We start from the raw sequence: 27929 nt of genomic DNA, 5'->3' as shown, positions 1-27929 counted from the left end.
CCGGGTGATAAGCTCGGCTACGAATTCCTTGCTCTTGGCAGCCCACGGGTACTGCCATGGGATCAACCTGCTACGCCATGCCTGGCTGCGTCTAACGTCACTGAAGCCAGAGGCGCAGCAGAGGGTTGCCAACCTATCGTTTTCAGGAACGACCCTGTTCGGCAAACATGTGGATGAGGAGATGGCCCGCATGAAGACGGAGGCTGAAACCTTGACGGCTGTCGGGTTGGAGAAGCCGAAGGAACAGAGTAAGATCTTCCGCCCGTTCCAATGGCATTTTGGTGCGCAGGGCAGAGGGCAAGGTCGGCAGGCTGGACTGCAGCAACAGCAGCAGTACCAGCGGCGGCCATTCCAAAAGCGCCAGATGGGCAGAGGTGGTCAGCAGTCCTCCTCCGTGAAAAATGGCCCGGCCGGGTCTAAGCACTGAGGTGCTACTTCCCCCTCTTCCGTTACCCGCTCCGGTGGGGGGAAGCATACAAAATTACTTGGCAGAGTGAAGAAAGATTACTCAGGACAAGTGGGTGCTGAATATTGTTTGTATAAAGGGAAGAGAGGGGCTCTTGATAACCCAAAGGGAAATGGAGCGCCAATATACTGAAAAGTAAAACAAAGAGTTTTCCCAATGGGGAGTATTATTTCCTGCTCCTAGATCAGGACTCAAACTGAGAAACACCAATCACACCATTCATTTTGTGGAACTGGAGAACACTTACCAAGAAGGAACATGCCCAAACAAATTATGATTAAAAAAGTGTGCAATTTATTAAAAAATTATACAAAGATATCAATGAATCATCAGTTAAAAACATGTACTTCACAAATAAAAAACAGTTAAAACCACCTAATGTGGACGTGGAGAAATTAATCAAAGGAGACACTAATATCTGTCTTTGTCATTTCATTTCGGACCCTCGTTTGTCAACAATAGGAGGAATGTTATTCCTTTAGACCAGATTGGTTGTTGGCAACGCCGAATATGACTTAGGGATTGGCGTCGACGCGTTTCGGAAGCGTCAAATGATAAAGGCTTCCTTCCTCAGGACAATTTGTATATTCATTCTCCACACGTTAAGTGTCAAACCTAATGCACAATAATACAATACAATGCAACTATTATATCCACATATAGTTTTATGTAAATACCACATTTTTTTACATTTCTTTATCTTCTCCTTATCATCACCAGGAATAATTTTACTCCCCTCTCTAAGATATGCTCTAGGTTCAACCCTGAAGATAAAAAAACCGAAGCCAGCTCTGTGTGCCCACAGGCCATCTATTGGTATTCCTCACTTATATGTATTTGTAAAAACTCAACGGGTGCCTATTTGTACTCACAGGAGATCAGACTCTTTTTTTAGGCATTATATAGCATTACCACATTTTCTGTCAATAAATCGTTGGGAGAAGTTCTTACACACAGAAATAGCATGTCCCATATTTTTGTCATTGTGTTTTCCAAACAGTACATATTATTCCCAAATGTTTCCGACATAAATCTTGCAGCATCAAAAAGGACCTTTACATTGCAAGTTATTCTAAAACATTGTTCTAATTATTCTAAACATTGTGCTAAATTATGACCTTCTGGTTAGTGTTGTCCACATTCTCTTATCGTATATACCCACACCACTCAAATATCATTCATACGCTTTAATATATATGATTACTAACCATGATGGTTATATTGCCAGTGGTGATCTACCAAATGTGTAGTATTCCCATGGTTTTCGCCTGTAGTGACATCAAGCTTCTACAATCCTATCTGCAATTAGGAGGAATATAATCTTAAATATTTGGGTATGGTATGCCCTGATCTTATTATTTTATTATTGAGCGCTGTATTTATTTACCTCAATGTATAAACAAGCGCTTTTATTCCACAACCCGTCTGTTTGAAGATAAATCCAAAACGGACTTAGCACAATCCTGCATAAATTACAGAAAGTCAATTAGTTGTTTGCCTCTCGCTTATTAGTCGATGGCTGCGTGGGTCTCATAGATATATTGTCCAGTTTGTATCATGAGGAAATTACCTTATTGTTTGCACAAGTGGGCGTGATAAATTTAGTGCCTCCCCTTTGTTCTTAGCTCTGTGTTGCTGCAACGATATTATAAAAAACAGCGTTTCGCTTGGTTAAAGGAACACCTCATCTAACTTTTGTTCCTCAACTGTGTTTTGTGTTGATTATTAATTCTTACCTAAAAAAACGGATCCAGTTTCCGAAAAGGGGGTTCTGTTTTGCAGCCGGGTAGTGTCACACACGTGGCTGCATAAGAAATATACAAAAGCATAATGGCTTAGTTATTTTGTATATTTAAATTGCCAGATTTAGTTAATCTATTCGCTACGCGATTGTGGCTTAGTTAGATAATACCCAAGCCTTCCAATAATAATAATAGCGCGGATCCCGTAGTCGGTTTCTTACCTAATGTAGGCACACGGCTGGTTTTCCCGGGACTGCTCTGCGTGGTGTCTTCTCAATCACCGCTTCGTTTATTGATATGTCGACTACCCTCATTACGGTAGTCGCTTTTAAGCCTCGTCATGCGGTCACGTGGTTTTTAAAAGAGTCACATGATTTATAGAAGAGTCCTTACAGCGGACCCGGACTGCCGTTTTTTTTTTTAATATTGTTTGCAATGGATAAAGTCTTCGTTTCCTCAGCCCAACTCCAGCAATTTCACCGGTTTGCTTGCAGTTCCAACTGCGTGAGCTCCAGGCGGAGGCAGATACCCTGTTACCAAAAAGGGCGATAGAAGACGTCCCTTTGTCTCAAAGGGGAAAGGGTCTTTACTCCCGCTTCTTTCTGGTACGCAAGAAAGACAAGAACGAGTTCAGGCCCATTCTGGATTTGCGACATGCAAACAAATGGATTCGCAGGGAAAAATTTTGCATGTTGTCTTTGCACCAGAGTTACCCTCAGCTGCAATGGGGAGACTGGCTTTGCGGGATAGATCTGCAGGATGCGTACTTCCATGTGCCATATGTGCGGAAACACCGGAAGTTCCTGCGCTTCCAAGTCGGCACCAATCACTATCAATACACCGTGCTCCCATTTGGACTGAAGTCTGCGCCCAGGACTTTTTCAAAGTGCATGGCAGTGGTGGCGGCACACCTGAGAAAGAACAAGGTGTTTGTTCACCCTTACCTGGACGATTGGTTGATCAAAGCCTCCACCTTCTAGGAAGCGCAATTTCACTTCAGCAGGACGGCCGTTCTGTTGACTCAGCTGGGGTTGCACATAAACATGTCCAAGTCTGTCCCGACTCCGGTCCAGTGCCTACAGTACTTGGGAGCCTCCATCAATACGGTGTCAGCAAGCATGTCTCTTTCGGAGGAGAGACGCTTATCGATCCTTCGGAAGGCTCAGGCTCTCATGGCTGTTCCATCTACGACAGTGAGGGCGGTGTCTTCTCTACTGGGGTCGATGGCCTCTTGTATCTGCCTCACTCCACATGCACGCCTACACATGCGGCCGCTGCAGGAATGTCTGGAGGATCAGTGGGACCAGAGGCGAGGGAACTGGGACGACACGATACGACTGTCTCTGCACGCTCAGCAGTCCCTGAGATGGTGGTGTTCAACAGAAAACCTCCTCAAGGGGGATCCGTTCCACAAGGACATTCCCACTCAAACTATTGTGACGGATGCTTCTCTCCACGGCTGGGGAGCGCATTTCGGACAGTTACAGATCCAAGGAACGTGGTCCCCGACGGAGTCCACGTACCACATCAATTTCCTGGAACTCAGAGCTGTTCACTTGGCACTGAAGGCCTTTCATCCGTCCTTCCAGACCGACTCTCTGCTTGTACAGACGGACAATACGACCACGATGTATTACCTCAACAAGCAGGGGGGCTCGAGATCACGCACACTGTCACAGGAAGTGCAGGCGATCTGGCACTGGCCGCAAGCCAGAGGACTGACATTAACGGCTACCCATCTGCCAGGTGTGCAGAATGCTCAGGCAGATGCACTCAGCAAGCAGACTGATCCAGGAAAACCACGAGTGAGTCATAAACGACGAAGTGATCGGAGACGTCTTCGCCAGGTGGGGCACTCCAGATGTAGATCTGTTCGCCACCGCCGACAACAGCAAATGCCGAGACTTCGCATCCAGGTATTACCAGCAGGGAACTCTGGGGAATGCGTTATGGATCAACTGGTCGAACAGCTTTCTGTATGCTTTTCTGCCCATTCCCCTGATTCCAGCGGTGCTCATCAAGCTGTTCCAGTCCAAGGCGCGGATGATCCTCATTGCTCCGGAATGGCCCAGACAGTGGTGGTTCACGGACCTGCTTCACCGGTCTCTCCTTCCTCACATACGGCTGCCGTGCCAGCCGGACATTCTCACGAAGTTCGGGGGGGAAGATGGTGCACCCCAACCTCTCGTCTTTGAGTTTGGCGGCATGGCTCCTGAGATAGTGCAATGTGGCCATTTGAATCTTCCTGAAGATTGTATGGACATACTGAAGTAGGCTAAGCGTCCTTCCATTAGGACTTCCTATGCTTACAAGTGGAAGAGGTTCTGCATCTGGTGCACGTCCAAGAACTATGATCCGACGACATGCAAGGAAGATGTTATCCTTCCATACCTCTTGCATTTGGCTCAGTCTGGCCTTAATTTCCATTCTATTAAGGTTCATCTCGCTGCGCTGACTGCCTACAGGAAATGCCCTTCACAGACATCCTTCTTCCAGATTCCTGTGATAAAGGATTTTTTGGAAGGCTTGAAGAAAGTGTTTCCTCCTGTTCGGCTTTCTTCGCCTTCGTGGGAACTGAATGAGGTGCTGTCCAGGTTGATGAAGGAGCCTTTTGAGCCTATTCATAAGGTTTCTCTGCAGCACCTGTCCTGGAAGGCGGTGTTCCTTGTGGCCATTACATCGGCCCGCAGGGTGAGTGAAATTCAGGCATTGTGTTGCCAGGAACCTTATACTGTATTTCATGCTGCTAAGGTTGTGATGCGTACTCACCCCAAGTTCCTTCCTAGGGTGAATTCTGATTTTCATGTTAACCGAACTATAACTTTACCTACGTTTTTTCCGAATCCTTCCACTCCAGCGGAAAGGTCTCTTCATTCCCTGGGTGTCAGAAGTGTGTTGAAATTCTATCTTGATAAAACCAAGGATATTCGTAGGTCAGACCAATTGTTATCAACTATGGGTCGGTCGGGACTGATCTTGCTACCTTTAAACAGTCCATTTCTAGGTGGATTGTGTCCTGTATCCAGTTATGTTATCAAAAGGCTAATAAGACCTTAGGGGGTAAGCCCAAGGCTCATTCCACCAGGGGCAAAGCGACTACAACAGCGTTGCTCCGTAATGTTCCCATTACAGACATCTGCAGCGCTGCCACGTGGAAGTCGGTCCCTACCTTTGTGAAGCACTACTGTCTGGACTCTGATGCCAGAGCAGATGCTCCGGTTGGGCAGGCTTCATTACGAAATCTGTTTGCATAGTAGTGGTGTTTTCCTCCACCGCTGGTTTGGTTGTGGGGATGGGCTTGCCATTCTATTCACTAGATTATGACTATACACAGAGGTCCCCTACTACAGAAGGAGTAGTTTCTTGCCTGTAATTCCAGTTCTGTAGTAGGGGTATCTCTGTTATAGTCATAAGCCCCCGCCCGCCTCCTCGGTGGAGAAAAGGATGAAATACTGAATGCTACAGGTCTAGCTTTATACACCTCCAAAAAGAACTGAAAGTGGAGGGGGTTGCTGTGCATTCTGGGATACCGAGAGTTCTGGAAAGTTTCCTTAAAGGCACGGTATCCCTTTTTAAGCCACATAATGGCAGCCTATGGGGGGCTTGTCTGTCCATCCCTTCCTCTCTATCATTCCAAGGATTTTGTGAAGGGGGAAGTTTCTCTATGGTGAAACTTGGCAGACTGTGCTGAATATGAAATTGGTGGAATATCCTTTGCATTTCTAGTTGAAGTACTGGACAGTGTAGCCTTGCAGGTATAGGCTGCATTATTTGTCTTTAATTCTCTCTTAAGTTTCTATGCAGGACTTCACAGAAGACAGTTTAAGAGATTATTTTTGATTGCTCCGGGGTCCCCGCACATGAGCGGACTATTCACTAGATTATGACTATAACAGAGATACCCTACTACACAACTGGAGTTACAGGTAAGAAACTACTCCTTGTTGATGAGATGGCAGGTATTTGTCAACGAGGACAAATTACCTGTGGCCCACTGTATATAATGAATAAGAAAAAGAACAATTGTTTCTAGTTAGTCACACTAAATCCACACAAGTCATTCACATACTGTGTGTATGCTGTATACACACAATATAGAAAACAAAAAGAACTGTAATACACACCCTCATATTGATCCTGTGACTTTTGACAGCTTTCCCCCCCACAATCATGTTACCGTCTAACCCAGTCAGCTCACAGAAGATCATTTTTATCTTGATATGTGTCTCCAGGAATATCCATGAAGCAATTCAGGATCAGCATCCGAAAATGCCTCTAATATTTATGATCCAATCCTTGACAACTCCCTCACTGTAAGACATTTATTGAGTCCTGGCGTAGAAATCAGGGTTCTTATATTGTGGAGATGTTCCTGTTGCAATGCAAATGTTCTAAGTAATGTGTTGTGTTGCCCTTCCTAGCAGGGTATACCTCTTTTCAAATACATACACTAAACACAATAAATACCATACTAACATGCACAAACATGTTGTGAAAGGGCTTTACATGATTTTGAAGATCACAATTGTATTTGAAAGCACATTTATCTGAGACGATTTAGATTGCGGGATCTCCTTGGAAGTATATCTTCAAAGTCTTCAGACTATCTTAATGGTTTCAGGCAAATGCAGTGTGCTAGCCTAAACCATACTTTGATATCTCTCTTTATTTAATTTGTGTGTCCTAATTCTGGGGGTGTTTTCTACTGGGTCCGCCCAGGTCAGGGGCCTTGGAGCTGTAACCTGGAGCTGTGGGTTCCAGATTAGTAACATTGTTGCTTAGTTCTACTTCCATTTGGAAACCGAGAGCAAGTGACAACTATGTCCTAGTGTTTTTGCTATGGAAATCATTTGTTTCAAAGCATGTCGAGAGTGAACGGGTTTGTGTAGCTTAATAAATATGGCCCATTCATTTATGATCATAAAGTGAGATGTCCTGTTTTGTTTGTTTATGTGTGGCTTTTGAAGCAGTCAGAAACAAGACAGCATTGCTTTTTCGTAAAAATATAAATATAATCCTGTTGTGTTGTGGGAGTCGTAAAGTCAGTGATTTCTAGTCAGGGCTCTTGTTTTGTATCTTGGCCAGTCTCAGAAGCTGGTGTCATCATTAGGAATAACCATTATCATACTAATGTTCTTTGCAGAATACCCAAGATCTCAAGTATATTGCTTTATGCGAACTTGTCTTGCTACTGGTCAGAGAATGTTTTTATGTACAATTCTGTGACTTGGGATTTTGCCTGTTCTGTAACCTGCACTAATAACCAGTACTGATTCATGATCCTGTGCTTCCAACTCAAATATACATTCATGCTCTGTCACTGAGTTATATTTAGGCATGATGGATAAATGCGGTAGGATCCTCTGCAGTCAGCAATGTAAGGCCTCCTAGACATAGATTTGTGGACTCTGTCCGTATATGTCACTATCCCTTATCTTCTGTTTCCATTCTCAGGAAATTACTGAGCACTCACCATACTGCTGAAACATGATGTTATGATTGGTTCATCTTCAGAGGCTAATACATTGATTATCTTTTAATTTAATAATATTATCACCTGTTACAACCAAAACTTAGTGGCATCTATAATTCCTTTGTATCAAGCGTTCTACAAAAAAAGGTTCATTTTGAACAGCATTCCTAATGTGACTTTGAAGGTACACCTTGCTGTGAGTGATAAAATGTACGCTAGAGAAATGCTCATTGATTTATTCGTATTGTGTGGTTATATTCTCTCCAGGCATTCTTTGTGAAAGACTACATCCTGAACCACCCTGAAGATGGTGAGAAGATTACACGGTTAAAAGAACTGATGCTTGAGCAGGTAAATTCATGACAGGCATAGCCAGGTGTTTGGCTAAAATTACAAGTATTGGATCCGTATATTTGCATTGAGCTAGCATGGGGTCATAGAACACGAGTCCCAGCTGAGCCACATCTCCTCTGTGAATCAATAACCTGTACATATCAAACGTTCATACACTAAATGGATACAAAAATACTGCAATGAGAAGACAACTACACAACACCGATTACTTTAACAAGCTGCCGCTTACTTTGTATTTATGAAACTGACAGAGGTGTCAAAAGAGGCATCCATTCATAATGAATCCTGGGAATACACCTGCAAGATTTCAGCCCCCAGATGCCCATTGTTAACAAGTGATATGTAATGTTAAAGTCATGTGGGAGATCTGCTGTGACCTCGCTCATCACCCCAACACCAACTTCCTGCAGCAATGGCCATCATGCTCACCAATTATGCAAGCTAACCTCCTGTTCTTTCCTTACCTTCAGATGTTGCCCTCTGTGTGGGAAGATTAAGGTGCCACCACCCTGTCAGGAAGCGTAGATGTAACCTCATGACTGCACTTTTACCGTCATCTCTCAGTTGCAAGAGTACAAAAAATGCTACCACTTAGTGTAGTACTCACTAGGGAGGCAGGTAGCTTTCACCAGCTGCTGATTCCTGTGCACATCGCACACTTAGAGTAAGTTCCTACCAAGCATATCTTAAATATCTTGGGTGTGTCTCATGACCTGGACGAATGTATGTGTGATCATTTGGATTAGAGCTACCTAGTGCTCAAACAACCCTTTACTCACAACTTGCCCCTCATCCTGAAGCCAGATTCCCAAGACACCCGTGGGGAGTGATGCTGATCGTCAGTTATCCTTAATATTGAGATGATTTTTGGTTAAAGAGAAATGTATAATTGGTATCATGGTTAATATACTCTGAGGCTTGGATTCTACAAGTTTGTAAAGTCATTATTATTCTGTAGAGGTTTGTATTCTTCATTGTGTAATATAAGTGGAGTAGGGATTTCCAGTTAACTTAGAGGCCACCCAATGGTTGTGTTTTGTTAGTGGGTTAACGATCTATAAGTGTAATGAAGTTGAAAAAAGGATGGCTAAGCCCACCTCCATCACAAGAATAAGTGCACAGCCTATTTAAAGACCATTTTTGTTAGGCCTAGTTAAGACAAAGTGAAGTGCAATGCCGCCAAGGACTATAGACAAAGATATTTGGTAAGCTCCTTACAGCATCATAAATATATTGTGTATAATGCTGAAAATCTTTGGTTACATAATCAAAACATTTTTAAACTTTAATAAATATGAAAATGCAGATAAACACATACAAAAACATATTTCTTAGTTAATGTTCAAGTATAACTTTCATTGCTTTATGGAGTCAGTGTCCAAACTGTGCTCTGTCTGTTACAAGAGCAATGCCCTGGCCATCGGTTCTAGGGCAGCATGCTGTGGGATATTATCTCAGGTTTTCCTGGTGGAAATCCTCCTGGGGAGTCCGCTGTCCTCGTGAGGGCATGCTGCCCTAGGACATTGGACTGATCATTCCACTTGGAATCGATACTGATAATTCCTCCTTAACATGTCCACCCTGGGATCTAACTACCAACTTTCAACAGAAACACAGACCTTCAACACTGAAAGTATATGAAACTGCATGGCCAACACATTATCTTTATGAGATCCTTATGCACTGTAATATAATGTAAGGTGGATTTGTAGAGTGCAGCTTCTCGGCCGCTGAGGGTATCCAGACGCTAGCCGGTCGAAAGGCGTCTATGGCATGTGTTGAAATGATTCCAAGAAACGACCAGAGAAACTTTTGTGAGGCCCTCTGAATTTACACAAAGATTTATTAGGTCTTTTCACACCATCTCTTTTTTACTAACCTAACCACATCAAAATGGTACCCAGATTTTTCGAATAAAAACTCCCCCCACTCCATTCCTTTTTTACATTTTTAAATTTTATTTTTGATTTTATTGTACAACAAAACAGTGCATTTCAGCAACCATACAACAGATCGTACATTCTCTTTAGTAAGCATCTGTCAAACTACTCGGGTATAAGGCAATAAGCATATCTATCAGGTGAGAAATATATTGATGGCGCATCACTAGTACATGTAAATCAGTCACGAAGGCATTGAAAACATCAAGTACATAATTCCAACTCAGTCCCTAGGATCCCAGGCGAGGAATTTGTAGACTTGGCACACCTTATTCCCCAGCCATTCCTGCATTGAGCATGTATTGTACAGGGTGTCTAGAGTAAACTGGAGCCACCAAAACCTGTCAAGCGACATTAGCGGGATCTGTGTCCACCGGTTTCATGTCCCGCTGGAGAAGGTAGTCTTGCAGAGGGCCCCAAATGTCTTTAGGTCGAGACGCGCTAGGAAGTATCTCCGCATATGTGGTTGTTTGTTCCTGACAATATAATAAATCATCTAGCCACTCTTTGAATTTAGGAGCTCACCCCCTACCCCACCTGCAGGACACCCCACGTTTGGCTAGTTATAATGATGTGGCTAAAAACTTCCGGTATGATTTGGGAATCTGTGCAGTGTAGCTTAGGAGGGCCAGCATGGGATCTCTGTCCAAGGTCCTGTTTGTCATTTTTTCAAGCGCTACATAAACTTGATCCTAGAACCCCCCATTCCTTTGTTAAAATAACCTGCAGGTAATTTGTAGTGACCAGTGGATGTTCATCTTTTTTTCCAAAATGTCAAAACACGTTCTTTTTATGGTAAGGTTTCATTTTACAAGCAACATATTCAGTAATGGCACTGGTTCACATCCACCTATACATGACGCTTAAGCAATGAATTGAATGTTATACATATTTGAACATCAGCTAATGTGTATGTTCTTTTTTTATTTCTTGCATTGCATTTTCAGATTGAGTTTTGAAGTTGAACACGTGTTGATGTCAAAAGTCCTTTTTTCACCACCCTAAAAGATCCAAGTGTGTTGCTATAAGCAATGTACCAAAGATCTTAATCTATAGTCCGTGGTGGTATTATGCTTTCAATTACTTTGCCCTGACTCAAGGCAATTTTCTAATTTGCTTTTTAATGATTGCGGAGCCATCAGGCAGGAAATACCATCTTTTCTGTGCTGCATATTAGAGTATTACAATATAACCTTCAGCTAACCATTGCTGCCCTCACGTGCCCATTGGATGGCAGACGGGCCTAGAACCACATATGCCAGCCTTAGTTCCAAGGTGCCATTGAAAGCAATACCGGTCCCGGCGCAGAAGAGCATGAACGAAGGTCGAGCTGCATTGACAGTTGTGTTAATCATGTGTAGGGGCCGCTCAACACTCAGTTAAAACAGGTCAGTCCTGTCAGTGGTTGAGTATTTGTGTGACCTGGATTGCAGCGCATTGTAGTTGACTGGAGTTTTTGATAATCGTATAAATGGCAGAAGAAGGGCTGGGCTTTCACTTCTGACTTTTAGATGTTGGGGTATGCTGTGTGCGACTTTTCAATACTAAAAGAAGACCTTTGCCGAACTACAAGCACATTTCTTTCCCTCGAGGAATGGCCAGACACAGACCAGCGACTGACATGAGTATGTGTATTCATCTGTTTCTAAACATATCTTCATCGTACAATCGTCGCTAGGCAGATTTATGCCTAGTGCATCCATGCCTCCTAAAGTGGGCTGTACGCTGTGAATTTGCTTGTGCTGTTTTCTTGAGATTTTTGATTTAATGTCTTTATTTTGTGGGCACGTATTTTCTGTTTCGCATTGATCTGTCATACGATGTATCGTGGTGTGTCCATTTCATTTTTTGATCGTCCGTTTGTATAATTCGCATTTCGTGGATATTGATCAATGAAGGGAATGGCGGAGTGCACTTTGAAACACTCGTGCTTTAGTAATTTAACTGATACTGCAGACTGCAGTGGGCAGGCGCAGGCGTCCTGAATTTTTCTGTTTCGTCCTGCATCCAACAAAGTCGCTTGCGACTACTTCGGAGCTCTTTGTTCCATTAGTAAAAGGGGTTAATCACTGCGACAGGTGGGGTACATTTGATAAAGATGATTTTTTCCATACCCAATGTATTTAGAAAGGCGTAACAAGAGTTCTACTCAGGAACATCAATTCACCAAAATGCCTGGGGTAGCGGAAGTGACATCCCATGCCCTTTGACCTTTCTTGAAGAAGACCTCCCAATGAATGTTTGCTCACCTGTAGCAATCAATGTCTAACCCTAGTCTAAGCTGATCTGTTTCCACCACGCTGGATGAGATGTTACACACACCTATCTTGACAGCCCTATATATATTTGTTATATTTTATTTTGTCCTCGAATTCGTTAAGGACAGAGTTTTGCCAAAAGCACTGTCTTTCTTAAAATCACCGCCTGGCTAAAGATGAACAGAGGAAGCACCTGAGCCCAGACAGGCATGAATAGTGCACATGTGGCTCACAATCACATGAACTATCCTAAGAGTTTGTTTTTGTGTCATGTCACAAACACCAGCCCTGACTTGTTAATATTGCTTAATGCTGTCTTTCTGTCCATCAGATTCACGTTATAGACTGCATGCGCCAATGCCTGCAAGGGTGCAGATTGATTCGCGTCCATTACTTACAGACCAATCCCCTTGAACTCATTAGATAAAATTGTAAATCTTTTGGGGGGTTGTTGGGTAATCAATCTCCTCCCATAACAGTCAAAATATTAAAACAATTGACCAACCTGCGTTTTTCTACTCGGAATCCCCTGCTTTGCACTACTCAGAGCTTCCCAGAAAGGTTTTAGACTTGGACATAGAGAAAAAAGATGTACATCGGCTAACTCAGCACTTGGCAATGGATGACGGGTGAAGCTTTATCAGTTTTTGCAGAATCAAGTAAATCCTGCAAATTGTAAATAAGTTGTGTATTTTGACTACAGATTCTTGCATAAGTTCCTTTACAGCATCTGTAAACTGCCTATCAGGAGCTTGTCTTGAGAACCCATCTTTAAATCTTTCTGTTCTTGAAGTAGATGGTGCCTTTGTGATTCTTGCTTCATTTTATTTGCACCTATGTTGAGTTCAAGCTCTGGTTTTTTAGGTGGAAATACATGTCCTTAATGTTGTCCTTTAGCCATTGCACCATCTGGTAATACTTGAATCTGGACAGATTGCTATTCGTAGTTGAGTATTGATCTTCTAAAGACCCATGTTCCCCAGATACAAATGGATCTGCCATTATTTCTATTCCTATGTTTCTTAGTGTGGACTTTGCATGTCTTTCAAATATTTTTAAGTACCCAGGGAATCTGAAGTAGCGTTGTGTACCCAGCAAGTTGGAAAATAGCTCACCATTGTAAAGGGTCCCCGGAAGGATTTTTAAGATAACATTTGTTTTGAAATTGCAGGACGCAAAATTTGATAGTGATATCTCCTAGACAAATATGGTTCCGGCATGCTCTGGGGCCAATTTTAAGGTTCAGTATCTCCTCTTAATGCTATGAGGACTAGTAGCTCTTACATTCAGGAGACCTACAATATAATTTGGTATTGGACACAGTTCATACCGCCTATTTTTTAGTTATCTTGTCAAATTCTTCCGGGGCATCCATGACCCTGTTACTCCCAAAACAAAGCTACTTATAATGGGCTGCGACCTTTAAAAAAAATAGTTCTTTACCCCTCAGTAGCGTAGCAGGTGCCATGTTCCCTATGGCAGGCTAGGGAAATGGACCCATCCGAATCTTGATTGGGCCATAACAACAGCTATAACAGTTATAATTGGGACTGAATGTGTCTCTGATACCACAATACCCCTGCACCTCATGCTCTAGCCCCAACAGGTCCAAGGTGTTGTCATCCATTTGAGCTAGGAAATACTCTGAATGCTACAGCTTTTCAAACCACCTTATCCTGGGAGAAGACAAACGAAACTTGAGCAAAAGAGAGCCCTGAAGAGCAAGCCCTCTGCCAAGAGAGGAATTCACCTCCCGACTAATTCCAGGTTGAATCTTCAGAAAGTAGGACCAGACTAGAAGAGGAGACATGGAAGCACAGGATAGTAACAGTTGCACAAAAGCAGTAAGCCCACAAGTTCTCTTCTACACTTGAAGGCTCGAAGATGGGGATCGAGTTTCATAAGGCCCATGTCTGAAAACGGGGCTTCTGCTGAAACGTTATTAAGTGGAAGAGAATCAACCGGCCATGTATGCTTTAAAAACCTTTACTATCCAGGTAACAATGTTAAGAGATGTAATGATTTGATCAAACAGTGCAATCTTAGATGTGACACTGTCTCTTTTCCATCTGTTCACTGAGAGCTCTGGGCCTAATCAATGAGGCAATATGGCTATCTGCCCAAATGTCTGAACTGCTCACTTCTAAAGAATAAATATGTTCTCCCAACGTCTGCAATATTCCGTTTCCTTCATTCATGGTGGTCTTACAGTTACTAATGAACAATGTGTATGGAGCCTGCATCAGAGATGGACTTTAGTGGCACATTCTGATCATGTTACTTGAAGAGATCAAAGATAGGCGCCCGGGCTGCGCAGAAACACTGTTAAGGTAGCTGAATCCCTGGCATCACAGACAGCTGTTCATTGTGGGGATCTCTGCAAGGCTGAGGGAGCGCGAAACGCCAATCAAGAACAAGTGGATTTTGGGACACACATGGTTGTCTTGGCACACGTATGGTTATTCATTCCTCACTTCTCCAAACATCCTGTCACCTTTTATCCACGTATACAATACTCAATTAACAGAGGGTCCGAGGGGAGAAAAAGGATTAGAGACCAAGTAGTATCCTATCCCCCAACCTTAATATGCAATAACACAAATGGGTACTACTGGTCTGATAGAATGCAGCTAAAAATGGATCCGCAGTAGCAAAACGTGTACTGTAACAACTGAATGTGTTGTTATGCAGGGAATGGAAAGAAACCCATCAGCCCACCCGATGGCTGAACATCATCATCTGGGATTTTGAAAAACTGGTATCTGATAGGTATCTCACTTGATATTATCGTGAGATGTCCTAATATAGATCCACCGGTGATGGAAAGGCCAAGAATGTACATTTAGTGGTGCTGAAAAATAATTTGCAGCGATTAAATGTGAAAATAAATCATGAGTGAAAGGATAAGATTGACAATTAAAAAAAAATATATATATATATTTTTTTTTTTAATATATATATATATATATATATATATATGTATATATATATATGTATATATATATATATATGTATATATATATATACTAGCAGCCCGTCCCGACCTTGTCCGGGTGCAACAGGCTCCCCCGCCCGCCCCGACATTGTGCCCGGGCCCCTGCCTGCCCCGACCCCCGCCTGCCCCAACATGGGTCCCCTAACCTGAGCCGCCGCTCCTCCCGCCTGTCCGCTGCTCGCACCGCCGCTGGCCTGTCCGCTGCTCCTCACGTCACAGCTCCTCCCCCGCGCCATGTCCGCCGCTCTCTTACCTCAGCCGCCGCTCCTCTAGCCTGTCCGCGGCTCGCACCGCCGCTGGCCTGTCCGCTCCTCCTCACGTCACCGCTCCTCCCCCGCGCCATGTCCGCCGCTCCTTGTCGCGCTCCTGGACGCCGCTCCTCCCCGCGCTCCTGACTGGTTGCATTGAGAATTACATTTGAAAGAATTCCGATTTTTTGTGCAATATGTATTATGTTGCTATGCTTATATTTATATCGGCAAAGTTGTAAATCCTTGTGCACATTTAAGACACTTTAACACGTAAAAAAAGTCTGTTTTCTATGTTGACTCAACAATAGAACACGTGGTGTGATTATTGAAAGAAAAAAATGAGTGTGTGCGCTATTTAAGGTGATACAATCTGCATTTCCGTTATGTGATCAAGGGCAGTCCCTGCCCGAAACGCGTCATGCTTACCTGAACTGCTTTTGAAAATGGATAATAAAAGCTCGCTGTGACACTCTGCTGAATCGTGTGGTGGTCCGTTACTTCTGTGGTCAGAACCGGGAACAGAATCTTGCTCCATATATATATATATATATATATATATATATATATATATATATATATATATATGTATATATATATATGTATATATATATATATATGTATATATATATATATACTAGCAGCCCGTCCCGACCTTGTCCGGGTGCAACAGGCTTCCCCGCCCGCCCCGACATTGTGCCCGGGCCCCTGCCTGCCCCGACCCCCGCCTGCCCCAACATGGGTCCCCTAACCTGAGCCGCCGCTCCTCCCGCCTGTCCGCTGCTCGCACCGCCGCTGGCCTGTCCGCTGCTCCTCACGTCACAGCTCCTCCCCCGCGCCATGTCCGCCGCTCTCTTACCTCAGCCGCCGCTCCTCTAGCCTGTCCGCGGCTCGCACCGCCGCTGGCCTGTCCGCTCCTCCTCACGTCACCGCTCCTCCCCCGCGCCATGTCCGCCGCTCCTTGTCGCGCTCCTGGACGCCGCTCCTCCCCGCGCTCCTGACGTGAGCACGCACGTCACGGCCGGCGCTACTTCGGTGAGACTACTTTTTTTTTTTTACTGTAAATTTTTTAAATAACGTTTTTTATTTTTATTTATAAAGCCTATAACCATCTACACACACTGACGATTCCAACGGTGTATCGGGTGTGTGGATTGGCGCTGTGGTTCCCGAGTTTACCCGCCTCAAAGGCTGAAAGTTCTTCCTTTATCATAGTAGTATAGATATATATATATATATATACAAACACAGACAGTACCTTTAGACACAACTACAGAAACACATAGTAGTTTCCACAATATAACTAATTATACATTTTTGAAAAACATCAGATTGCTCATAGGAGTTGTGGGCAAATCGGATATACCAGAGTCTGCTTTAGACTGCGTTCTTTTTTGCTATTTATAGTACCAAGGTTTTTAAGAGTGCGAAAATAATGGAGGGATAATGAACTGTCCTATGCCATTTATTTCCATTCCACAGAACGGGGCCTCATCACCTGAGCGAGTGCCAGGAGAGTTGAGGTCTAGTCCCAAGACATTTTGAGTGAGTTTAAATGAGATACCATCTCAGTATGTGTATCTATTTACGTTAAAATGTAATACTATTCAAGATTATTGATGAAAATCTACAGAACAGTATTTGCAGCTATTATGTGTTTCTGTAGTTGTGTCTAAACGTACTGTCTGTTTTTGTATATATATCTTTATTTTTCAGGAAAGAATCCATTTCGAGAGATAGTACTCCTACACTTTGGAATTTGATACATGGTAGGACGTATTATTTTGATTACTTTTTCACTTCCCTTATTTTGCAGTAGTGTTCAATTTGGACCTAAAGAAAGCCATCGGTCTACCTACTGATCTTCTCTGGCTGAAACATGTCGACCTCCTTAGTCATCAGACGATAGTTACCATTTTTTCATACTATCAACACACTGTTTTTAACCTTGGCATTATGATGACCCCTTAATAAATTTTTTCTTGGCGTCATAATAGTCAATCTTATCCTTTCACTCATGATTTATTTTCCCATTTAATCACTGCAAATTATTTTTCAGCACCACTGAATGTACATTCATGGCCTTTCCATCACTGGTGGATCTATATTAGGACATCTCACGATATTATCAAGTGAGATATCTATCAGATACCAGTTTCTCAAAATCCCAGATGATGATGTTCCGCCATTGGGTGGGCTGATGAGTTTCTTTCCATTCCCTGCATAACATCACATTCAGTTGTTACAGTACACGTTTTGCTACTGCGGATCCATTTTTAGCTGCATTCTATCAGACCAGTAGTACCCATTTGTGTTATTGCACCTTTTATCCACGTACACCATTGGAAATAGGTTGGGCTTACAATAACCTATTGAGGGAACTATCAGATTAAGTCAAGCTTACTGGAAAGTTGGACTAAAGAGGACTGAATGTTACAGAACCAACTCTAGTCATTGCTCAAAGAGTATTCTGCAACATACTCAATTGAACACCCTTGCAAGCGAAATAATGGTCCTGCTAAGCAGACCCTTTGGAAGTGTGATATAGAATGGTTTCTTGAAAAGACCCTAGAATAAAGATTTTGAAAACCCCTTTGCAGATTGAAAAAAAGAGACACCTACCCTGAAAAGCTTTTGTCCTCCGCCAAGGGAATGACTCTGGACTCCTTCCTGTGAAAGTGAGGAAGAGCCAGCCTGCCAATCGGTCCTTTAACTATGGATAAACAGAAGTCAAGGGTGCACATGCGCTGTTGAACCATCTCTCCCTGTGGGTATTATAGTTACTTTATCACTGCTCTACCAGGGCGGGTGATTCTAGTACTTAAGGTATAAACGTCCTCCAAAACTCCTCCTGTTGCAGCTGTATCCTTTGTGTCTCTGCAGAAGTGCACTGTTCACATAGGACAACCTCTGCTAGTTCTAAGGGAGCAGTAGTGAATAGTGGGCTTTCTCTACATTTCCCTGGCCTGTGCCAGCTGCCCCTGGTAGGAAGGGGGAGCGCCCTGTGGTACCTTTCTAGCAGTGTCCCCTTCTGTGAAGAAATGAAACAGCCCCCATTCAGCTCATAGTACCTGCACGCAGTCCTCGATGCCATTTACTTGAGACAAGTGTGCAAAGTACCTAGGGCTGTCAAGGAGAGAAGCTTGACTTGTTAGGTAATCATGAGATGGAGCAGGCAGGCAGAAAGGAGCTGCAGGCTTTCCAGTAGCCACATGCACGGTTTTCGTGATGTGTGTGTAAGCCCCAGCTGAAAAGTTCGCCTTGTATAGAGGGAATAACCTGCCTCTGTGGAAGAGGTGTGGTGCAGTGACCGGGTTGCCTGACTCTGGAACACGGGGTCTTAGTTTGATCCCCAGCACTGGCAAGAGGTTAGCCCAACACTATGTGACTCTGGTCAATAGCTCGTTTAATCTTCCCGACGGCCCCCAGCGCTGGGACACCTCTCCGGAGGTATATGTGCGCTTTACAAATTCTGGTATTTCTCTGTGGAATATGAGTGTATGATACGCCCTGTTGAAAAGGTGGCGCCAGCAATCCCAGCTTGTTGTCAGACAATGTGATCTGGTCCAAGCCATGTGTTTTAGTACTTTGATTCATTCTCTTCTTCTGGCTGAACTTCCTGTTTTCTCTTGCTAATGGTACATGGCCGTGCCTACTTACAATTATATCAATCAATCATATCATTTGTAAAGCGCATTACTCACCAGTGAGGGTCTCTAGGCGCTGGGGTGGGGAATGCTGCTACTGCTTGAAAAGCCAAGTCTTGAGAAGTTTTCTGAAGGTCAGCAGGTCTTGAGTCTGCCGTAGGTGGATGGGGAGGGTGTTCCAGGTCTTGGCGGCGAGGTGGGAGAACAATCTGCCGCCGGCGGTCGCTCTTCGGAAGTGGGGTCTGTGGCGATGGCGAGGTCGGCGTAGCGGAGCTGGCGGGTGGGGGTGTTGAAGCTAAGTCATCTGTTGAGGTACGTTGGTCCGGTGTTGTGGAGTGCGGAGTGCCTTGTGTGCGTGGGTGAGGAGCTTGAAGGTTATCCTCCTGTTGACCGGGAGCCAGTGCAGGTCTCTCAGGTGGGGTGTGATGTGGCTACGGCGAGGGATCTCGAGGATCAGGCATGCATAGGCGTTCTGGATGCGTTGGAGCCGTCTCAGGTGTTTGGCACAGGCTCCTGCGTGGAGGGCGTTTACGTAGTCCAACCTGCTGCTGACAAGGGCCTGTGTGACCGTTCTCGTTTCAGTGGGGATCCACTTGTAGATCCTGTGGAGCATGCGGAGGGTGTTGAATCAGGAGGAGGAGACAACATTGACCTGCTTAGTCAAGGAGAGGGTGGAGTCGAGGATGACCCCTAGGTTGTGTGCGTGGTCGGTGGGTGATGGGGCGTTTCCCAGTGCGGTCGGCCAAAAGGAGTCATCCCAGGCCGAAATGGGTGGATCCGAGGATGAGGACCTCCGTCTTGTCCGAGTTCATCTTCAGCCGGCTGTTCCTCATCCATTCAGCAAAGGCCTTCGTAGAAAATGATGTTGAGGTCGCGCCGACGGGCGACGTGGGTAAGCGGTGCCATGTAAACAGAGTTGGGCTGAGGGATGGGCCCTGGGGTACGCTGCAGATGATCAAGGTGGCTTTGGAGTGGAAGGGGGGGAAGGCAGACTCCGTGTTCTGCCGGAGAGGAAGGAGGTGGTCCAGTCCAGGGCCTTCCCTTGGATCCCAGCATTGTGGAGGGTTGTTCGTAGTGTGTGGTGGCAGACCGTGTCGAAGGTGGTGGACAGGTCCAGGGGGATGATGGCCACCATTTCCCCATTGTTCCGCAGGGATTTGATGTCATCGGTGACGGCGATGAGGGCAGGCTCGGTGCTGTGGTTACTGCGGACCCCGGACTGGGAAGGGTCCAGAATGTTGTTCTCCTCGAGGTAGCGGGTCAGTTGTTCGTTGACAGTCTTCTCGATGACCTTTTCTGGGAATGGGAGCAGAGAGATGGGCTGAAAGTTCTTGAGGTCGTTGCGGTCCGCCCGGGGTTTTTTGAGAAAGGCGTTTATCTCGGCGTGCTTCCAGCTCTCCGGGAAGGTGCCTGTCTCGAAGGAGGTGTTGATGACTTTCCGGAGATGTGGTGCGATGGCTGTGCTGGCTTTGTTGAAGATGTGGTGTGGGCATGGTTTTGACAGAGATCCGGAGTGGATGGTGTTAATGATATTTATGGTGTCATCGTCGTTGATGTTGGTCCAGGAGAGCAGGCGGTTGGTGCGGATGGTGGTCGTGGGGGCAGAGGTCTTGGTGGTTGTCGGGGGGGTCGTGGCGTTGAAGCTGTTGTGGATGTCTGCGATCTTGCGGTTGAAGAAGGTAGCCAGGGAGTCGCAGAGGTCTTGCGAGGGTGGGACATCGTTAGTGTTGGAGCTGGGGTTGGAGAGTTCCTTTACGATGTTGAAGAGCTCTTTGCTGTTGTGCACGTTGTTGTCTAGGCGGTCTTTGAAGGAGGCCCTTTTGGCAGATAAGATGAGGTGATGGTGTCTGCGGGTGACGTTCTTGTGGGCTGCGTGGCTGTCCGGTATTCGTTCACGGAGCCAGATCTTCTCCAGCTTTCGATAGGTTTGCTTGGAGGCCCCGAGGTCTTCAGTGAACCAGCTGGATTTCTGGTTGGTGTGACTGTTGGAGGGTTTATTGATCGGGTGAGGGAATTGGCACTGTCGTTGATCCACTGTCTAAGGTTGCGGGCGGCGGTGTCTGGGTCGGTGGGTTCAGCGGGTGGGCTCTGGGCGAGAGTGGTGGTTAGCTGGTCCTCTGTGACTTTGCTCCAGCAGCAGCAAGGCATCTGTTGGGTGCGGTGGTGCGTGGTGGGTTAATTGAAGGTGAAGTGGATGCAGCGATGGTCGGTCCAGTGGAGTTCAGTGGTGTGGTTGAAGGAGACGTGGGGGCTTGCGGAGAAGATGGGGTCGTGCATGTGACCAGCGGAGTGAGTGGATTTTGTGACGAGTTGTCTGAGTCCAAGGTTGGCTAGGTTGTCGATCAGGGTGGTGGAGTCGTTGTTGTTCTTGAGGTGGAAGTTCAGGTCCCCGATGAGGATGTAGTCCGTGGAGGCGAGCGCGTGTGTGCTGTCGAAGTCAGCAATGGATTCACTGAACTGTGGTCGAGGTGTGGGGGGTCTGTAGATGAGGGTTCCTCTGAGGGTGATGTTGGGGTCGGTGTGGATCTGGAAGTGCAGGTGTTCGGCAGTGCTTAGGGTGTTGACGGTGTTGGTCGAGACTCTAAGAGTGTTCCTGTGGACGATGGCGATTCCTCCTCCTGCTCCCTTGGTGCGGTCCCTGCGGGTGATCTTGTTGCCTTCCGGACAGCTATGGTTATGTCGGGTGCCGAGGCGGGGTTCAGCCAGGTCTCCGCCAGCAAGGGGAGATTGAATCGAGCAGATCCCAGAGTTCAACGGAGTGTTTGAAGGCGGTGCCGGTGTTTTGATAAGGATGCATCTGAGGTGGTTGGGTTCTTTCCTTGTTGGCGCATGGTGGGGCGGATGCTCGTGAAGCTGCAGTTCCGGCAGGTGAAAGCTCCGTGGGTGCACTTCGGAGCGGCCAGGAAGCAGGTGTGTGATCGGATCGTCCGGTGTTGAGTACGTGGAGTGTTCTGGTGTCGGGCATTATGGCGTTCACAGGGTCCTGGCGCTGGGCATGGTCCAGGCGTAGATGGGCTTGTCTTTGGTGCTCCTCCATATGAGGGGATGTGGGAGGGAGGAGCAGCTGGCAGGTGGGAGCGGGGCGGCGAATGGGATTGCAGGGGGGCGGGCTGCAGGGACTCGGCGGCGGGGAAAACGGGCGGGGGCCGTGGTAGAACTGGGCACACGAATGAAAAACAAGTTTAGGCAAGAAAACAAGTACAGGCACAGAGGAATAAAAACAAGTCTGGGCAAGAAAGCAAGCACAGGCACAGAGGAATAAAAACAAGTCTGGGCAAGAAAACAAGTACAGGCACAGAGGAATAAAAACAAGTCTGGGCAAAAAAGCAAGTTAGGCACAAAGGAAAAAGATTAGGCAAAAACAATGCAGGCAGAGCCGTGCAGCAGCGTGGGGAGGTACCTGCCTGCGAACAAATCACTGCTGTCTTTCTATTCGTTCGTAAACATACGTTTTTCCTAAATGAAAACCTCAATATTTGTAAATGTAACCGCTGGTTCTCTTTGTTTTTCCACGATATTTGTTTTTCCAATAAAAGCAAAAACAAACATGTGATTCTCCTTTCAAGGCCCCTCCCCCCGGTCCATGAAGAGCTTTCTCCCTACCAGAACTCCATTAGTGCCAGACAGTGCTGGATGTGGTGAACTCTAGGACGACGAGGAATACTACTTGATGTAATGACGATTACCCATATGTAATCCAGACAGAGGTTATCACCTTTTTCTTCCATTTGTCAAAGTCCTATATAGGTGAGGTAAAGACAATCAGTTTGTGTGTCCAGTAAGAAAATGCTGACACCCAGCAGTGTGCAATAAACATGAAGCATATTGTGCGCCTGCCGATAAATTCAGCAGCACATCTCTCGATAAACAGAAGTCCAAGATGCATTAGATTTAAAACCTCACAAACGAAAGATGATAATGTGGGTGGGATAACTCCTTCAGTGACGAAGCTTCCATATATGCAACTGGAGTGCTCCTCAATCACTGAAACTATTACCTTATCATAAGCTGCTGAGATGGCCTGACTAATCCAGCATCTCAAGGTTTCCAATAAAGGCTTCCATTCATTGAAGCCTGGCTTTTAATTGAGAATAAGAAAAGAGAGATTATGTTAATCGGACACACATTCTAGTCAGCAGAGGAGAGCGCCCTGATGGTCCAGAGATTGTAGATTCTGGTTCTATCAAGATACTGGGTTTAGTGCAAAACAATATGTTGGCGGAAACACCCTGGTTGCTTGAAGGACTCCCTTCTGTGGCAGAACCTCTCAGGAAGGCGTATGGTCCACAGTATCATTTTGCTTCTGAAAATTGAACGTAGACTATAATCAAAGTAGACAGAGAGGGGAGGAAGGCCTCAAGCAGATGAAGAGCCCTGAAAAATCCCAGACCAGACACGAGAGAAGATTGTAAGCGGAGACCCGGCGCAAAGAAGTCAGCAGGTCAAGAAAAGGTTGAGGCAAGAGAGGGATCATGTCTTCCAAAAATGAGTCACCTTTACAGAACCAGTGAATAGTTTGAATCAAGGTCCAATGGGTGAGAATGAATATCCTGAGAAACAAAACTAAATGTGGTTAATCAAAGAGAACTAGTCTGTATGCTATGTGTCTGCATGGGAAACTGTTTGGTTTAGTATGAAGGCCCTCACCCACCAACCTGGTTGGTGGCATGCTTTATCATCGGGCCCCACCCGAGGCACCGGGTGCGCCTCAGGTGTGCTGCGACGCCAGATTACTGCGGAGCGGTTTTTTTGGAAGTTGAGTGTGCTGTGCAGGTGCGTTGCATGAGATTTTAAAAATCTGTCCTTGGGGTCCCTAACGGATCCTTCGGACCTTGCGACCGGATCACAGGTGTTCCATTGGGCCTGGAGACACAGCTTAAGTGCTAATAAGTCCCGACCCTCCGGCGGAAGTCCAGGGAGTTTTGTCCTCTGTAGACAGGAGTACAAACTGAGAGGAAATACCTCTTACATATATCAGCACCTTAGCGCGTGCTTCACATAGAGGGCACTGATAATCACATAGATCCCTGTAACACCCCCACACATAGGTCCTGAAGAAAGCCAGTTTAATAAAAAGGCCTGGCTGAAACTAGTCGACCACACTGGACATGAAAGACCATAAGTCAACCCCTACACGTCCCAAGCCTTTGTTTTTAACCTCTGCCTGGGGCCCACCAATAAAGTAACCGTTAGGGACCCCAAGGACAGAATTTTAAAATCTCACGCAACACACCTGCACAGCACACTCACCTTCCAAAGAACCCGCTCCGCAGAGGCGCACACGGGGCCTCAGGTGGGGCCCGATGATGAAGCATGCCACTAACTAGGTTAGTGGGTGAGGGCCTTCATATTAAACCAAATGGTTTCCCATGCAGACACATAGCATACAGACATAGTTAGTTCTCTTTGATTAACCACTATATCCCAGGGGAAACGAACTATCTACTCTAGTTCATCTCTCTCTCCTTGATTAACAGAAAACAAAACTAAATACCTTTCAATAAAACATCTAGCGAGGACCACATTGCCAAGAGTGAATCCCTGAAAACTGACCCCCGCTTGATAGCCATCCGTATGTAGTAAGAGTTGGTTGGATTGCTGACCTCAAACTGCTTTGCAGCCAGAACTTCATCGCGTGGGGATCAAACTGCTCGATTTCTGTGTTGCAGATTGAAGACATTTTTCACAGTGTAGTACAGCAGAGGGTGATGCCAACACTGGAAGGAATAATGAAGGATTCATCACCGGGTTCAGGACAAGCCATCTTGGAGCCAATAATATGGCTTCCTATAGCTTGACCTGAATCTTCCTTATTCTAGACCGCAAAGGGTTGGAGCAAAAGCAAGGGTAGAATGCCTGGGAATCCCAAATGAAGGAAAATCAATTCTCCCTGCCCCCGGTGATGACATCATTGAGTGGGACTCCAGGAGAAGCGAATCTGTCTCTGATACTAACAGACCCAGGCAGTGTGCGCCCAGCAAACCGCCGAGGACGAAGAGAGGAGGTCTCTGGAGAACCGCAGAGATAAATAGCAACTTTTCTAAATACAGATATACTTTTTTTTCATTGATTTTGAAGTGAATGTGTCCGGTAATTATTCCAAAAAGTAAACAGTCAAATGTTTCGGATTAGGCTGCTAAAAATAATGTTTAAAAAGTTCATCAAGCATAATAAATACGTCCTCGCCTGGCTCTCTGCTTTAGCATAGATTGACGTGAGTGAAGCGTGATTAATGGTGCAAACCTTCCAAAACTATTTTTGTTTGAAATGCTTTGCTTTCGAAATATGTATTTTTTTCCCGAGTTCATTAAATATTGGTCAGCTATAAACTGATATAAGTACAAATCTACGAATTGAATTTCTCAGCTGAAACTCCCTATTCGTGTTTTTTACCAAAAGGCTCAGATCTTGGAGTTTGGCCTCGCTGTGCACGAGAAGTTTGTGCCCCAGGACATGCGCCCGCTGCATAAGAAGCTGGTGGATCAGTTCTTTGAGATGAAATCTAGTTTGGGAATACAGGTGCGTGAACGGCTTCAATGATGAGCTAAACTAAGCTAAGATTTGTGAAACATCTTCATGCACTTCAGTACCACGTCAATTTTTAACAAACACTGCCATCTGCTGGCGGACTTTCTGTATTACATTTCAACTATTAATGTTTCTCGGGTCGTGAGCTTTCATCCAAGAAAGGCTGCATTGAAGTTTTTATTTTTCTGTATTGACTAGCATGCTCCCAATTTTTGATGTGTTGTTATTAAACCTCGGTGAATACATTTGTTGTTCAGGTGGTGATATTATATACGGTATTTTTGTGCCCAATGTGCAGGATTATTCCTCCTGTGTGCCTGCGAGTCCTGTCAATTTCACCAATGGGAGCCCGCGAGGATGTAGAAATTCAGTACCTTGTCCAATGAGTCAAGATCCACGAGTTGTACCGAGGCGCAGGTAAGAGAAAGCTTGGGGTTCATCTACGCTCTACTGTAAAATTCAAATGCAGGCTATGAGCATGCCGCATAATACACACTCACTGACCCGAAAGCTCAAGGCAGATAACACATGACTTTGTAGTATTATATTAAAAGTAAGAGTTTCTGTATCCGTGACTAACGTTTCAGTTGTTTATTGACAGTCCTTTGAGCTATCCCGCTGTGAACAGATATTCCTCCTCGTCCCTGTCATCTCAAGCTTCTGCGGAAGTCAGCAATCTCACGGGCCAGTCTGAAAGCTCTGATGAAGTGTTCAACATGCAGGTACACAAACGTGTGGTGTGTGTGTCATGGTATTAAGACTTGTACCTACATAAATAGGTCAGCTTTGTTTTCCTTCTTCCCTCTAAAATGTTTTGCGAGTTGTAATGTGTGTACAGATTGCTGAACAGCATCTATTTCCAACTGATTTTTTTACCCAGACTTTTGAACAGACCATGGTGCCCTAGTGTGTAAATATTTTTATTTCATGTGCACAATATATACAGATATCTGTTAAAACTATGATTTAAATGAAAACGAAAGGTCCAGAGATCCTGGTTCTGGATATGAATTCCTAGCAATGTTGAAGGAACTTTGCTCGAGGCTCCAGCCTCAAATTAACTAGTAGGGGTAAGGGTGTACGCATCTGTTCTTAAAAAACTTTCCACTAAAGTAGCAAAAATGCGTGAAATTGATCTATAAAGCGGTGAATGAAAATAAAATAACTACTTTCACTCAACCCAACTTGGACTACTGTGCTATGTCATAAAAAGGAATGATCCAATTGGCTAAAACAGACAATCTGTTCAAACTATACACGTTCTGTCGGTTGCCGTTTGTTTTCAATTGGATTCATGCAGTGTAACTGCATTCTTTATTTTAACGTTTCTTATTTTAACTCTTTTTTTCGTTCCTTACTTAAGACAATGAGTTTTATTTTTTTTATTCTTGAAATACAAAAGTTAGACACAGCTATTTGTGAGAATTTTCCATATTTCGATCTCAGGATAAAGAAAACCAGGACCAGGTGTTCCTGTTCAAATGAGTTGAAAGCCATCTCTTAGTATGAGTCTCGGCCCGTAGACTACTCTGACCCGTTCTCGTTAAGATATGCTGTCTGCACCGAAACCAGGATTTGTCACCAAGTGTTTGTTGCAGTTCACTGTGGAGCATTCGCTGTGACTATCATCGTAATCTAGCGGTTTTCCTAAAATCCTGCAGAGAAGGAGACCAGAAAGAGTCCAAACTAGAGAAGAGGGAGGGGTCATAAGTCCTCAAAGAGACACAGAGAATGCAACCATGCTCAGTAGAAGGACACTAAACAAAGCCACGTTTAAAACCATCAGCACCACGTTGAGTCAACAACCAGGCAGTTGGAAAAGGAACCAAGGGGGTGGGACAAGGTACTTAACACCTGCTGTGCTGCAGGGAGAGGGCAAGCTGTGACCCGCTTGGTGAACCAGGAGACTAACACTATGCAGGAAGAGGCTTGCTGAACATGCTGCAGCGAGAAGGCAACAGCTGTGGGAAGCTGCCACACAGTTCAAATTTACAAAGAGGAAACTGGTGCACAGAGGGTATTACTGGACATGGCACATAGTGCAGGAGATTATAGGGGTAGTCCCAAGTCATGCCAGGCAAAAAAAGCATTACATTAATTGCAAAGAGGATTTTATAGTAAACATCCCGAGTGCTGAATTAAAAAAAACTAGCTCCCATTAAGGTTTCCCTGTACCTTAATTCTCTATGTCAGTATCATGTAGGCTAGGACACATCCACCTTCCTTGTGGGGAACATTAACATCAATCCTGAAGTACACTCTGCCGCCCTGTGGCCTC

At 45.0% G+C, this 27929-nt stretch overlaps 1 protein-coding gene across 1 annotated transcript in view; it reads left to right on the top strand.

The window, feature by feature from the left end:
- The window catches only part of DOCK4 (dedicator of cytokinesis 4), a 1616764-nt gene that overhangs the window by 1469052 nt on the left and 119783 nt on the right, over nucleotides 1-27929 (top strand). Inside the window, exons 44-47 of the mRNA XM_086919301.1 lie at nucleotides 7949-8032; nucleotides 25523-25642; nucleotides 25950-26068; nucleotides 26253-26373. Of these exons, the coding sequence (XP_086775427.1) occupies nucleotides 7949-8032; nucleotides 25523-25642; nucleotides 25950-26068; nucleotides 26253-26373 (444 nt within the window). The remainder of the gene's footprint in view (nucleotides 1-7948; nucleotides 8033-25522; nucleotides 25643-25949; nucleotides 26069-26252; nucleotides 26374-27929) is intronic.

Source organism: Lissotriton vulgaris, chromosome 1_1 (genome assembly GCF_964263255.1).
Source record: "Lissotriton vulgaris chromosome 1_1, aLisVul1.2, whole genome shotgun sequence".
Classification (NCBI taxonomy): Eukaryota; Metazoa; Chordata; class Amphibia; order Caudata; family Salamandridae; genus Lissotriton; species Lissotriton vulgaris.
This window is presented reverse-complemented; position numbering and strand designations above follow the sequence as displayed.